Source organism: Coregonus lavaretus (genome assembly GCF_964263955.1).
Source record: "Coregonus lavaretus genome assembly, chromosome: 9".
NCBI lineage: Eukaryota > Metazoa > Chordata > Actinopteri > Salmoniformes > Salmonidae > Coregonus > Coregonus lavaretus.
In genome coordinates this window covers 3,488,287-3,503,045 of record NC_139996.1, presented here as the reverse complement: position 1 = coordinate 3,503,045, position 14,759 = coordinate 3,488,287, and the positions used below count along the sequence as shown (strand labels likewise).

Sequence of the window (14,759 nt, the reverse complement as noted above, 5' to 3'; positions counted from 1 at the left end):
GAATGCATTATGTAGTCAGATTTGATCATTTTAATGAAGGAAGCTATCACTTACCAGCAGGGAAATATTGTTTTTTATATGTGCAAAAACATAATGTGGTAGGAGTTGGGGTTGGGGTAGTGGTAGGAGTTGGGGTTGGGGTAGTGGTAGGAGTTGTGGTTTGGATAGTGGTAGGAGTTGTGGTTTGGATAGTGGTAGGAGTTGGGGTTGGGGTAGTGGTAGGAGTTGTTGTTGGGGTAGGAGTTGTTGTTGGGGTAGTGGTAGGGGTTGTTGTTGGGGTAGTGGTAGGGGTTGTTGTTGGGGTAGTGGTAGGGGTTGTTGTTGGGGTTGTTGTGGTAGGAGTTGTTGTTGGGGTTGATGTAGTAGTTCCTTCTGTCTGTGTTGAGTTTTGATTTTGAGGTGCGGTTGCGAATGATGTGAATGTTTGTGCTGATTTTGTGATGACAGTGAATCCTGTTGTTGTGGTAGGGGCTTTGGTGGTGGCTGTTGTCGTTTCCTCAGAGGTAGTCGTAGATGGGGTTGTTGTTGTGGTAGTTGTTGGGGTAGTGGGTGTTGTTGTTGTTGGTTGTGTAGTGGTAGGGGTTGTTGTTGGGGAAGTGGGTGTTGTTGTTGTTGGTGGTGTAATGGTTGTTGTGGGTGTAGGGGTTGTTATTGTGGTTGTTGTTGGGGTCATTGTTGTCGTTTCCTCAGAGGTAGTCGTAGATGGGGTTGTTGTTGTGGTAGTAGTTGGGGTAGTGGTAGGGGTTGTTGTGGGTGTTGTTGATTCTGGACCAGTTGTAATTTCTTCTGTTGTTTCACTTGTTGTGGAATACGCTGTTGTCTTAGTAGTTGTTGTGGTTGTAGTAGTAGTAGTTGTTGTTGTTGGTGTAGTGGTTGTTGTGGGTGTTGTTGGTGTAGTGGTTGTTGTGGGTGTTGTTGGTGTAGTGGGTGTTGTGGGTGTTGTTGGTGTACTGGTTGTTGTTGTTGTGGGTGTTGTTGATTCTGGACCAGTTGTAAATTCCTCTGTTACTGTTGTTGTTGTGGATGGGGTTGTTGTCTTAGTTGTGGTTGTTGGACTTTCTGTGGTGCTTGTTGTTGGGGTAGTTGTTGTTGTTGTTGGGGTAGTTGTTGTTGTGGTTGGGGTAGTGGGTGTTGTTGTTGTTGTTGGTGTAATGGTTGTTGTGGGGGTAGGGGTTGTTATTGTGGTTGTTGTTGGGGTAGTTGTTGGCCTAGTGGTTGTTATTTCAGTGGTAGTAGGTGTTGTGGGCCTTTCTGAGGTGGTAGTTGTCTCATTCCCACAAACAACACAACATTTGACTCTGATTTCATAGTTGTAGCATATTGGTGGGATGCCTTGATCCTTGTTGTGGCATATCAGTCCAACCGAGGGATTGCATTCAACCTTTTGACCTAGGTCGGCCAAAGGAACATCAATTAATTCTTTGGCTCTGCATTGTACTTCCTTGGGTTTACTGCAAATATCTATGGTTTCAAAATCTCCTCCTTCTGGTCCAATTGAAGGATAATGATTGTCAATCCAGTCTGACCATTCACAGATCAGGCAGTGTGGAGTAGTAGTGGGTGGAGTGGTTGTTGTTGTGGGTGTTGTTGATTCTGGACCAGTTGTAATTTCTTGTGTTGTTTCACTTGTTGTGGAATACGCTGTTGTCTTAGTAGTTGTTGGACTTTCTGTGGTGGTTGTTGTTGTTGTGGTTGTAGTAGTAGTAGTTGTTGTTGTTGGTGTAGTGGTTGTTGTGGGTGTTGTTGATTCTGGACCAGTTGTAAATTCCTCTGTTACTGTTGTTGTTGTGGATGGGGTTGTTGTCTTAGTTGTGGTTGTTGGACTTTCTGTGGTGCTTGTTGTTGGGGTAGTTGTTGTTGTTGGGGTAGTGGGTGTTGTTGTTGTTGGTTGTGTAGTGGTAGGGGTTGTTGTTGGGGAAGTGGGTGTTGTTGTTGTTGGTGGTGTAATGGTTGTTGTGGGGGTAGGGGTTGTTATTGTGGTTGTTGTTGGGGTCGTTGTTGTCGTTTCCTCAGAGGTCGTCGTAGATGGGGTTGTTGTTGGGGTAGTGGTAGGGGTAGTGGTAGGGGTTGTTGTTGTTGGTGTTGTTGTTGTTGTGGGTGTTGTTGATTCTGGACCAGTTGTAATTTCTTCTGTTGTTTCACTTGTTGTGGAATACGCTGTTGTCTTAGTAGTTGTTGTGGTTGTAGTAGTAGTAGTTGTTGTTGTTGGTGTAGTGGTTGTTGTGGGTGTAGTAGTAGTAGTTGTTGTTGTTGGTGTTGTGGTTGTTGTGGGTGTTGTGGTAGGGGCTTTGGTGGTGGCTGTTGTCGTTTCCTCAGAGGTAGTCGTAGATGGGGTTGTTGTTGTGGTTGTTGTTGGGGTAGTGGTAGGGGTTGTTGTGGGTGTTGTTGATTCTGGACCAGTTGTAATTTCCTTTGTTGTTGTGGATGGGGTTGTTGTCTTAGTTGTGGTTGTTGGACTTTCTGTGGTGCTTGTTGTTGGGGTAGTTGTTGTTGTTGTTGGGGTAGTGGGTGTTGTTGGCCTAGTGGTTGTTTCCTCAGAGGTCGTCGTAGATGGGGTTGTTGTTGTGGTTGTTGTTGGTGTAGTGGTAGGGGTTGTTGTGGGGCTAGGGGTTGTTGGGGTAGTGGTAGGGGTTGTTGTTGGGGTAGTTGTTGTTGTTGTTGGTGTAATGGTTGTTGTGGGGGTAGGGGTTGTTATTGTGGTTGTTGTTGGGGTAGTTGTTGGCCTAGTGGTTGTTATTTCAGTGGTAGTAGGTGTTGTGGGCCTTTCTGAGGTGGTAGTTGTCTCATTCCCACAAACAACACAACATTTGACTCTGATTTCATAGTTGTAGCATATTGGTGGGATGCCTTGATCCTTGTTGTGGCATATCAGTCCAACCGAGGGATTGCATTCAACCTTTTGACCTAGGTCGGCCAAAGGAACATCAATTAATTCTTTGGCTCTGCATTGTACTTCCTTGGGTTTACTGCAAATATCTATGGTTTCAAAATCTCCTCCTTCTGGTCCAATTGAAGGATAATGATTGTCAATCCAGTCTGACCATTCACAGATCAGGCAGTGTGGAGTAGTAGTGGGTGGAGTGGTTGTTGTTGTGGGTGTTGTTGATTCTGGACCAGTTGTAATTTCTTGTGTTGTTTCACTTGTTGTGGAATACGCTGTTGTCTTAGTAGTTGTTGGACTTTCTGTGGTGGTTGTTGTTGTTGTGGTTGTAGTAGTAGTAGTTGTTGTTGTTGGTGTAGTGGTTGTTGTGGGTGTTGTTGATTCTGGACCAGTTGTAAATTCCTCTGTTACTGTTGTTGTTGTGGATGGGGTTGTTGTCTTAGTTGTGGTTGTTGGACTTTCTGTGGTGCTTGTTGTTGGGGTAGTTGTTGTTGTTGTTGTTGGGGTAGTGGGTGTTGTTGTTGTTGGTTGTGTAGTGGTAGGGGTTGTTGTTGGGGAAGTGGGTGTTGTTGTTGTTGGTGGTGTAATGGTTGTTGTGGGGGTAGGGGTTGTTATTGTGGTTGTTGTTGGGGTCGTTGTTGTCGTTTCCTCAGAGGTCGTCGTAGATGGGGTTGTTGTTGGGGTAGTGGTAGGGGTAGTGGTAGGGGTTGTTGTTGTTGGTGTTGTTGTTGTTGTGGGTGTTGTTGATTCTGGACCAGTTGTAATTTCTTCTGTTGTTTCACTTGTTGTGGAATACGCTGTTGTCTTAGTAGTTGTTGTGGTTGTAGTAGTAGTAGTTGTTGTTGTTGGTGTAGTGGTTGTTGTGGGTGTAGTAGTAGTAGTTGTTGTTGTTGGTGTTGTGGTTGTTGTGGGTGTTGTGGTAGGGGCTTTGGTGGTGGCTGTTGTCGTTTCCTCAGAGGTAGTCGTAGATGGGGTTGTTGTTGTGGTTGTTGTTGGGGTAGTGGTAGGGGTTGTTGTGGGTGTTGTTGATTCTGGACCAGTTGTAATTTCCTTTGTTGTTGTGGATGGGGTTGTTGTCTTAGTTGTGGTTGTTGGACTTTCTGTGGTGCTTGTTGTTGGGGTAGTTGTTGTTGTTGTTGGGGTAGTGGGTGTTGTTGGCCTAGTGGTTGTTTCCTCAGAGGTCGTCGTAGATGGGGTTGTTGTTGTGGTTGTTGTTGGTGTAGTGGTAGGGGTTGTTGTGGGGCTAGGGGTTGTTGGGGTAGTGGTAGGGGTTGTTGTTGGGGTAGTTGTTGTTGTTGTTGGTGTAATGGTTGTTGTGGGGGTAGGGGTTGTTATTGTGGTTGTTGTTGGGGTAGTTGTTGGCCTAGTGGTTGTTATTTCAGTGGTAGTAGGTGTTGTGGGCCTTTCTGAGGTGGTAGTTGTCTCATTCCCACAAACAACACAACATTTGACTCTGATTTCATAGTTGTAGCATATTGGTGGGATGCCTTGATCCTTGTTGTGGCATATCAGTCCAACCGAGGGATTGCATTCAACCTTTTGACCTAGGTCGGCCAAAGGAACATCAATGAATTCTTTGGCTCTGCATTGTACTTCCTTGGGTTCACTGCAAATATCTATGGTTTCGAAATCTCCTCCTTCTGGTCCATTTGAACGGTAATGTTTGTCAATCCAGTCTGACCATTCACAGATCAGGCAGTGTGGAGTAGAAGTGGGTGGAGTGGTTGGTGTTGAAATAGGGGTTGTTGTGGGGGTAGGGGTTGTTATTGTGGTTGTTGTTGGGGTAGTTGTTGGCCTAGTGGTTGTTATTTCAGTGGTAGTAGGTGTTGTGGGCCTTTCTGAGGTGGTAGTTGTCTCATTCCCACAAACAATACAACATTTGACTCTGATTTCATAGTTGTAGCATATTGGTGGGATGCCTTGATCCTTGTTGTGGCATATCAGTCCAACCGAGGGATTGCATTCAACCTTTTGACCTAGGTCGGCCAAAGGAACATCAATTAATTCTTTGGCTCTGCATTGTACTTCCTTGGGTTTACTGCAAATATCTATGGTTTCAAAATCTCCTCCTTCTGGTCCAATTGAAGGATAATGATTGTCAATCCAGTCTGACCATTCACAGATCAGGCAGTGTGGAGTAGTAGTGGGTGGAGTGGTTGTTGTTGTGGGTGTTGTTGATTCTGGACCAGTTGTAATTTCTTGTGTTGTTTCACTTGTTGTGGAATACGCTGTTGTCTTAGTAGTTGTTGGACTTTCTGTAGTGCTTGTTGTTGGGGTAGTAGTTGGGGTAGTGGTAGGGGTTGTTGTGGGGCTAGGGGTTGTTGGGGTAGTGGTAGGGGTTGTTGTTGGGGTAGTTGTTGTTGTTGTTGGTGTAATGGTTGTTGTGGGGGTAGGGGTTGTTATTGTGGTTGTTGTTGGGGTAGTTGTTGGCCTAGTGGTTGTTATTTCAGTGGTAGTAGGTGTTGTGGGCCTTTCTGAGGTGGTAGTTGTCTCATTCCCACAAACAACACAACATTTGACTCTGATTTCATAGTTGTAGCATATTGGTGGGATGCCTTGATCCTTGTTGTGGCATATCAGTCCAACCGAGGGATTGCATTCAACCTTTTGACCTAGGTCGGCCAAAGGAACATCAATTAATTCTTTGGCTCTGCATTGTACTTCCTTGGGTTTACTGCAAATATCTATGGTTTCAAAATCTCCTCCTTCTGGTCCAATTGAAGGATAATGATTGTCAATCCAGTCTGACCATTCACAGATCAGGCAGTGTGGAGTAGTAGTGGGTGGAGTGGTTGTTGTTGTGGGTGTTGTTGATTCTGGACCAGTTGTAATTTCTTGTGTTGTTTCACTTGTTGTGGAATACGCTGTTGTCTTAGTAGTTGTTGGACTTTCTGTGGTGGTTGTTGTTGTTGTGGTTGTAGTAGTAGTAGTTGTTGTTGTTGGTGTAGTGGTTGTTGTGGGTGTTGTTGATTCTGGACCAGTTGTAAATTCCTCTGTTACTGTTGTTGTTGTGGATGGGGTTGTTGTCTTAGTTGTGGTTGTTGGACTTTCTGTGGTGCTTGTTGTTGGGGTAGTTGTTGTTGTTGTTGTTGGGGTAGTGGGTGTTGTTGTTGTTGGTTGTGTAGTGGTAGGGGTTGTTGTTGGGGAAGTGGGTGTTGTTGTTGTTGGTGGTGTAATGGTTGTTGTGGGGGTAGGGGTTGTTATTGTGGTTGTTGTTGGGGTCGTTGTTGTCGTTTCCTCAGAGGTCGTCGTAGATGGGGTTGTTGTTGGGGTAGTGGTAGGGGTAGTGGTAGGGGTTGTTGTTGTTGGTGTTGTTGTTGTTGTGGGTGTTGTTGATTCTGGACCAGTTGTAATTTCTTCTGTTGTTTCACTTGTTGTGGAATACGCTGTTGTCTTAGTAGTTGTTGTGGTTGTAGTAGTAGTAGTTGTTGTTGTTGGTGTAGTGGTTGTTGTGGGTGTAGTAGTAGTAGTTGTTGTTGTTGGTGTTGTGGTTGTTGTGGGTGTTGTGGTAGGGGCTTTGGTGGTGGCTGTTGTCGTTTCCTCAGAGGTAGTCGTAGATGGGGTTGTTGTTGTGGTTGTTGTTGGGGTAGTGGTAGGGGTTGTTGTGGGTGTTGTTGATTCTGGACCAGTTGTAATTTCCTTTGTTGTTGTGGATGGGGTTGTTGTCTTAGTTGTGGTTGTTGGACTTTCTGTGGTGCTTGTTGTTGGGGTAGTTGTTGTTGTTGTTGGGGTAGTGGGTGTTGTTGGCCTAGTGGTTGTTTCCTCAGAGGTCGTCGTAGATGGGGTTGTTGTTGTGGTTGTTGTTGGTGTAGTGGTAGGGGTTGTTGTGGGGCTAGGGGTTGTTGGGGTAGTGGTAGGGGTTGTTGTTGGGGTAGTTGTTGTTGTTGTTGGTGTAATGGTTGTTGTGGGGGTAGGAGTTGTTATTGTGGTTGTTGTTGGGGTAGTTGTTGGCCTAGTGGTTGTTATTTCAGTGGTAGTAGGTGTTGTGGGCCTTTCTGAGGTGGTAGTTGTCTCATTCCCACAAACAACACAACATTTGACTCTGATTTCATAGTTGTAGCATATTGGTGGGATGCCTTGATCCTTGTTGTGGCATATCAGTCCAACCGAGGGATTGCATTCAACCTTTTGACCTAGGTCGGCCAAAGGAACATCAATGAATTCTTTGGCTCTGCATTGTACTTCCTTGGGTTCACTGCAAATATCTATGGTTTCGAAATCTCCTCCTTCTGGTCCATTTGAACGGTAATGTTTGTCAATCCAGTCTGACCATTCACAGATCAGGCAGTGTGGAGTAGAAGTGGGTGGAGTGGTTGGTGTTGAAATAGGGGTTGTTGTGGGGGTAGGGGTTGTTATTGTGGTTGTTGTTGGGGTAGTTGTTGGCCTAGTGGTTGTTATTTCAGTGGTAGTAGGTGTTGTGGGCCTTTCTGAGGTGGTAGTTGTCTCATTCCCACAAACAACACAACATTTGACTCTGATTTCATAGTTGTAGCATATTGGTGGGATGCCTTGATCCTTGTTGTGGCATATCAGTCCAACCGAGGGATTGCATTCAACCTTTTGACCTAGGTAGGCCAAAGGAACATCAATTAATTATTTGGCTCTGCATTGTACTTCCTTGGGTTTACTGCAAATATCTATGGTTTCAAAATCTCCTCCTTCTGGTCCAATTGAAGGATAATGATTGTCAATCCAGTCTGACCATTCACAGATCAGGCAGTGTGGAGTAGTAGTGGGTGGAGTGGTTGTTGTTGTGGGTGTTGTTGATTCTGGACCAGTTGTAATTTCTTGTGTTGTTTCACTTGTTGTGGAATACGCTGTTGTCTTAGTAGTTGTTGGACTTTCTGTAGTGCTTGTTGTTGGGGTAGTAGTTGGGGTAGTGGTAGGGGTTGTTGTGGGGCTAGGGGTTGTTGGGGTAGTGGTAGGGGTTGTTGTTGGGGTAGTTGTTGTTGTTGTTGGTGTAATGGTTGTTGTGGGGGTAGGGGTTGTTATTGTGGTTGTTGTTGGGGTAGTTGTTGGCCTAGTGGTTGTTATTTCAGTGGTAGTAGGTGTTGTGGGCCTTTCTGAGGTGGTAGTTGTCTCATTCCCACAAACAACACAACATTTGACTCTGATTTCATAGTTGTAGCATATTGGTGGGATGCCTTGATCCTTGTTGTGGCATATCAGTCCAACCGAGGGATTGCATTCAACCTTTTGACCTAGGTCGGCCAAAGGAACATCAATTAATTCTTTGGCTCTGCATTGTACTTCCTTGGGTTTACTGCAAATATCTATGGTTTCAAAATCTCCTCCTTCTGGTCCAATTAAAGGATAATGATTGTCAATCCAGTCTGACCATTCACAGATCAGGCAGTGTGGAGTAGTAGTGGGTGGAGTGGTTGTTGTTGTGGGTGTTGTTGATTCTGGACCAGTTGTAATTTCTTGTGTTGTTTCACTTGTTGTGGAATACGCTGTTGTCTTAGTAGTTGTTGGACTTTCTGTGGTGGTTGTTGTTGTTGTGGTTGTAGTAGTAGTAGTTGTTGTTGTTGGTGTAGTGGTTGTTGTGGGTGTTGTTGATTCTGGACCAGTTGTAAATTCCTCTGTTACTGTTGTTGTTGTGGATGGGGTTGTTGTCTTAGTTGTGGTTGTTGGACTTTCTGTGGTGCTTGTTGTTGGGGTAGTTGTTGTTGTTGGGGTAGTGGGTGTTGTTGTTGTTGGTTGTGTAGTGGTAGGGGTTGTTGTTGGGGAAGTGGGTGTTGTTGTTGTTGGTGGTGAAATGGTTGTTGTGGGGGTAGGGGTTGTTATTGTGGTTGTTGTTGGGGTCGTTGTTGTCGTTTCCTCAGAGGTCGTCGTAGATGGGGTTGTTGTTGGGGTAGTGGTAGGGGTAGTGGTAGGGGTTGTTGTTGTTGGTGTTGTTGTTGTTGTGGGTGTTGTTGATTCTGGACCAGTTGTAATTTCTTCTGTTGTTTCACTTGTTGTGGAATACGCTGTTGTCTTAGTAGTTGTTGTGGTTGTAGTAGTAGTAGTTGTTGTTGTTGGTGTAGTGGTTGTTGTGGGTGTAGTAGTAGTAGTTGTTGTTGTTGGTGTTGTGGTTGTTGTGGGTGTTGTGGTAGGGGCTTTGGTGGTGGCTGTTGTCGTTTCCTCAGAGGTAGTCGTAGATGGGGTTGTTGTTGTGGTTGTTGTTGGGGTAGTGGTAGGGGTTGTTGTGGGTGTTGTTGATTCTGGACCAGTTGTAATTTCCTTTGTTGTTGTGGATGGGGTTGTTGTCTTAGTTGTGGTTGTTGGACTTTCTGTGGTGCTTGTTGTTGGGGTAGTTGTTGTTGTTGTTGGGGTAGTGGGTGTTGTTGGCCTAGTGGTTGTTTCCTCAGAGGTCGTCGTAGATGGGGTTGTTGTTGTGGTTGTTGTTGGTGTAGTGGTAGGGGTTGTTGTGGGGCTAGGGGTTGTTGGGGTAGTGGTAGGGGTTGTTGTTGGGGTAGTTGTTGTTGTTGTTGGTGTAATGGTTGTTGTGGGGGTAGGGGTTGTTATTGTGGTTGTTGTTGGGGTAGTTGTTGGCCTAGTGGTTGTTATTTCAGTGGTAGTAGGTGTTGTGGGCCTTTCTGAGGTGGTAGTTGTCTCATTCCCACAAACAACACAACATTTGACTCTGATTTCATAGTTGTAGCATATTGGTGGGATGCCTTGATCCTTGTTGTGGCATATCAGTCCAACCGAGGGATTGCATTCAACCTTTTGACCTAGGTCGGCCAAAGGAACATCAATTAATTCTTTGGCTCTGCATTGTACTTCCTTGGGTTTACTGCAAATATCTATGGTTTCAAAATCTCCTCCTTCTGGTCCAATTGAAGGATAATGATTGTCAATCCAGTCTGACCATTCACAGATCAGGCAGTGTGGAGTAGAAGTGGGTGGAGTGGTTGTTGTTGTGGGGGTAGTGGTAGGAGTTGTTGTTGAGGTAGTCGTAGTAGTTGTTGGGTTAGTGGTAGGAGTTGTTGTTTGGGCAGTGGTAGGAGTTGAGAAAACAAATACTGTTGTGGTCGGTGCTTGGGTGGATATCTGTGTTGTTATAACACTAGGTGGAGTTGTGGTGCCATTATTATCTGGTATATGGGGGCAGGGTTTCATATTCCGGACAATGGTTCCGTTGGTTTTGCAGATGGCAGTAATACAGGTCCCATCACCGTCAGTTGTGTTATATACGATAGCTTCATACTGGTATGTGCTGCCGTTGTATATACAATGGCAGGCTGCAATATGATTTTCACAGTGAACAAGTTATTATCATGTAATCTTCTTGTCATGTTACCTTCTTGGTAATGTAGGCTAATGTTTCAGTTTGTAACAGTTTTCCTTACCTTCGATATCATAGCTGCAATTGGCCTTAGTTGATGAGCAAAAACTTGAAAAAGAAAGCAGGGGGTTTTAGTACCTTTAAAAGTCGAATAAGATGTTATTTGTTATGATTTGAAAGCACTGTTATATGTTCACAATAAGGTATTAACAGGTCAGATCCCAATAAGGTATTAACAGGTCAGATCCCAATAAGGTATTAACAGGTCAGATCCCAATAAGGTATTAACAGGTCAGATCCCAATAAGGTATTAACAGGTCAGATCCCAATAAGGTATTAACAGGTCAAATCCCAATAAGGTATTAACAGGTCAAATCCCAATAAGGTATTAACAGGTCAAATCCCAATAAGGTATTAACAGGTCAAATCCCAATAAGGTATTAACAGGTCAGATCCCAATAAGGTATTAACAGGTCAAATCCCAATAAGGTATTAACAGGTCAGATCCCAATAAGGTATTAACAGGTCAGATCCCAATAAGGTATTAACAGGTCAAATCCAAATAAGGTATTAACATGTCAAATCCCAATAAGGTATTAACAGGTCAAATCCAAATAAGATATTAACAGGTCAAATCCCAATCTTTGAAAAGCTAAATCAGTTGAATGGTAGGAAAACGTCTTTGTAGGGGGACCATTGACATCGCCTTATCTCACCAGAAACATAGGTATATAGAAATATACCAACCATGTTAAATACTATGTAATGTAAATACAGTATCTATGTATATGTCAAAATGCTGATATAAAAACATACCATTTCTGACAGTTCTCCTTGGAAGGCATAACGTCATCCTCGTTGTAACGTGTTCCATTTCCATCGTAGCAACCACACTGCGTGATAGGGACACACTTCATGGTTCTTTCTTCTAAATAAGGCTGGTCCGGAGGACATTTTGGATAGCAACCTTTAAGATAAACAGTCAATTTAATCCAGGACACCTGCACAGATTAGATCATGCTCATGGTATCTAGTTCTAACACCAAAGCTGGATACGATATTTAAATATTTTGTATTTAGTTTTTCAGTATAGATAGACAAGGGAGGAGGAGTCATTACATATTTTATACTGTACATTTGTTTTACAACTTGGCATGTAGATGGTGTAAATCAAAGGCCCAAGCTGTTATGAAGGGCTGTTAGTTACCTTCCAGTGCAGGGATCTGACTGGAGCACTTTCCTGAGGGATTCCTGCAGGTATTCATACAGTGGTCTCCACACGGCTGATAATGCCACTCACACTCACCAATAGGGTTGTAGAAATCACAGAACAGAGCTGGAGAAATTAAAACATGTCACCAATAGGGTTGTAGAAATCACAGAACACAGCTGGGGAAATTAAAACATGTCACCAATAGGGTTGTAGAAATCACAGAACACAGCTGGGGAAATTAAAACATGTCACCAATAGGGTTGTAGAAATCACAGAACACAGCTGGGGAAATTAAAACATGTCACCAATAGGGTTGTAGAAATCACAGAACAAAGCTGGAGAAATTAAAACATGTCACCAATAGGGTTGTAGAAATCACAGAACACAGCTGGGGAAATTAAAACATGTCACCAATAGGGTTGTAGAAATCACAGAACACAGCTGGGGAAATTAAAACATGTCACCAATAGGGTTGTAGAAATCACAGAACAGAGCTGGAGAAATTAAAACATGTCACCAATAGGGTTGTAGAAATCACAGAACACAGCTGGGGAAATTAAAACATGTCACCAATAGGGTTGTAGAAATCACAGAACACAGCTGGGGAAATTAAAACATGTCACCAATAGGGTTGTAGAAATCACAGAACACAGCTGGGGAAATTAAAACATGTTACATTTTAACCAGGGTCCCAAACGAGGAATGATTAAACAGTTACACATACAAATCAGTATTTCGCCCCAATAGCAAAAACAATCCCACCTATCCATCAATCAATTGTCCCACTCAAAGCAAATGACTCACGGCAGATATCTGGTGTTCTCCACCTGATACAAGCCCCTGCCTCGTTGCAGGCCTGGGCGTAGGCTGCTACAGCGGTACAGAAACATTCACAGTCTCCCCCAGTGTCACAGGCACACGAGTCCCTCACACAGGCATCGTGGAATGGGGTGGGGTCCACCTTTTAGGAAGATGCATTTAGCCATCATTTATTTATTCAATGCATTGCCTTGCTTGTTGAACAGACTATAGATGAACTCCTGATGATGATGATGATGCATTAACCATATTGACCCTGTGAAGTCTATGAACTCTTGTTGAAGCATTAACCATATTGACCCTGTGAAGTCTATGAACTCTTGTTGAAGCATTAACCATATTGACCCTGAGCCTGTGAAGTCTATGAACTCTTGTTGAAGCCTTAACCATATTATTGTACTTATGCACTGTCACTATGGCTGCGTTTACACAGGCAGTCTAATTCAGATATTTTACCAATGATTTGTATATCTGATACCTATCTGATCTTGTCCTTAATGTGTAAACAGCAACAACAACAAAAAAAAAACATGGAATCTGATCTTTTGAGCTCTGATTTATACCACTTCCATATGTGGATCTCAACCCTGATTCAAACCCGATTCTCCATGCGACCTGCTCAGATCTGATGTTTTTTTCTCTAAAGTGGGGGTTTTGCACATGACCTGCCATTACCATGACAACCACCCCAAAATGTAAAAGACAGGAAATAAGCATTGCATCTTTGTGCTAAAGATATCTTCAGAGGCTACAACCTGATGTTTCTTATATCTCCTAAATATACGACAGACACTTCAAAACTTCATTCCTTATGATTAATTTTTTGACTGTATTTTTTTTGCCATTTATGAAAGTGTTATTCAATGTGTTTCTATGGGCTACAGTAGTAAAGGCCAAATTCAATATTTTATCAAATATTATTTATATATATATTTTTGAAACCTAAAGGGGTCCTACATTTCTAAATCAAATAGCTAAATGATCAATGGTTTGACCATCTTAAAACAATTCCATATGTAACCCCCCCAGAATGTATCTGCTGTACTCTCTATTGTATGTATAGGTTATGCAAATGAACGTCTCTATATCTGTGTCTTTTTGTCTTTGTTTATTTGAGCTGCACTACGTCAACTTCCTAACAACTTTGGTTGGTATGGCAATAAAGTGTTGAATCTATCTTGACTAGTTTCTGCTGTTTACTGTACCTCTGAGTGGCAGGCTGCGAACACTTTACTGGTGATGATGCTGCAACGTTTCAGAGACCAGGACTCCCTGTATGATCTTAAAGCGCATGGGTTCTTTATGACATCAGCGTTGGGGCAACTAGTTGACACTTTCCAGCTGTTCCCAAACTCCAGAGCGTCAACAACCACTTCCTGGTTTCTGGACGTGAAGTCGTTCTTTCCATTACCGTCGTAGTTTCCACACAGACCACACACTTGGCCCTGGAAGGAGAGAACATGGTTAATAAAACATCACATGTTTAATGATGAGTACGCTCCCCTATTCCCTTTGATCAATTGCTAAACAAATACACAGTGCAGTCACTGGTTGAATATGTCCTATTCTAGTCACTCACCTGGAAAGTAGAGCTGAGTTTGATAAACAGGCTATTCTTCTTATCCCACATGAGGATCAGGCCATTTTCAGCCTCAACAACAACATACAGACCAATAGAGTGGACCTGGTATGGCACGTCTACCCCATTCTCTTGTTTGATCACTTTTACAGATTTATCTGCCAGTATGATCTCATTGTTCTGAAAGAAAGAAACACAATGTGTTCATTTTATTGCTAATGTAAGACTAGTAGACAGGGTTACACTGTCCAGGGTTACACTATCCAGGGTTACACTATCCAGGGTTACACTGTCCAGGGTTACACTATCCAGGGTTACACTATCCAGGGTTACACTATCCAGGGTTACACTATCCAGGGTTACACTATCCAGGGTTACACTATCCAGGGTTACACTGTCCAGGGTTACACTGTCCAGGGTTACACTATCCAGGGTTACACTATCCAGGGTTACACTGTCCAGGGTTACACTGTCCAGGGTTACACTATCCAGGGTTACACTATCCAGGGTTACACTATCCAGGGTTACACTATCCAGGGTTACACTATCCAGGGTTACACTATCCAGGGTTAAACTATCCAGGGTTACACTGTCCAGGGTTACACTGTCCAGGGTTACACTATCCAGGGTTACACTATCCAGGGTTACACTATCCAGGGTTACACTATCCAGGGTTACACTATCCAGGGTTACACTATCCAGGGTTACACTATCCAGGGTTACACTATCCAGGGTTACACTGTCCAGGGTTACACTATCCAGGGTTACACTATCCAGGGTTACACTATCCAGGGTTACACTATCCAGGGTTACACTGTCCAGGGTTACACTATCCAGGGTTACACTATCCAGGGTTACACTATCCAGGGTTACACTGTCCAGGGTTACACTATCCAGGGTTACACTATCCAGGGTTACACTGTCCAGGGTTACACTATCCAGGGTTACACTATCCAGGGTTACACTATCCAGGGTTACACTGTCCAGGGTTACACTA

At 43.6% G+C, this 14,759-nt stretch overlaps 1 protein-coding gene across 1 annotated transcript in view; it reads right to left on the bottom strand.

Annotated features, from left to right (window-relative positions):
* LOC311134821 (mucin-5B-like) overlaps positions 1–14,759 on the bottom strand; it is a gene marked incomplete at both ends in the record, with an annotated part of 31,865 nt that overhangs the window by 4,586 nt on the left and 12,520 nt on the right. The window contains 6 exons of the mRNA XM_084168602.1: positions 9,995–10,107; positions 10,978–11,118; positions 11,359–11,487; positions 12,169–12,325; positions 13,389–13,628; positions 13,763–13,942. Of these exons, the coding sequence (XP_084024728.1) occupies positions 9,995–10,107; positions 10,978–11,118; positions 11,359–11,487; positions 12,169–12,325; positions 13,389–13,628; positions 13,763–13,942 (960 nt within the window). The remainder of the gene's footprint in view (positions 1–9,994; positions 10,108–10,977; positions 11,119–11,358; positions 11,488–12,168; positions 12,326–13,388; positions 13,629–13,762; positions 13,943–14,759) is intronic.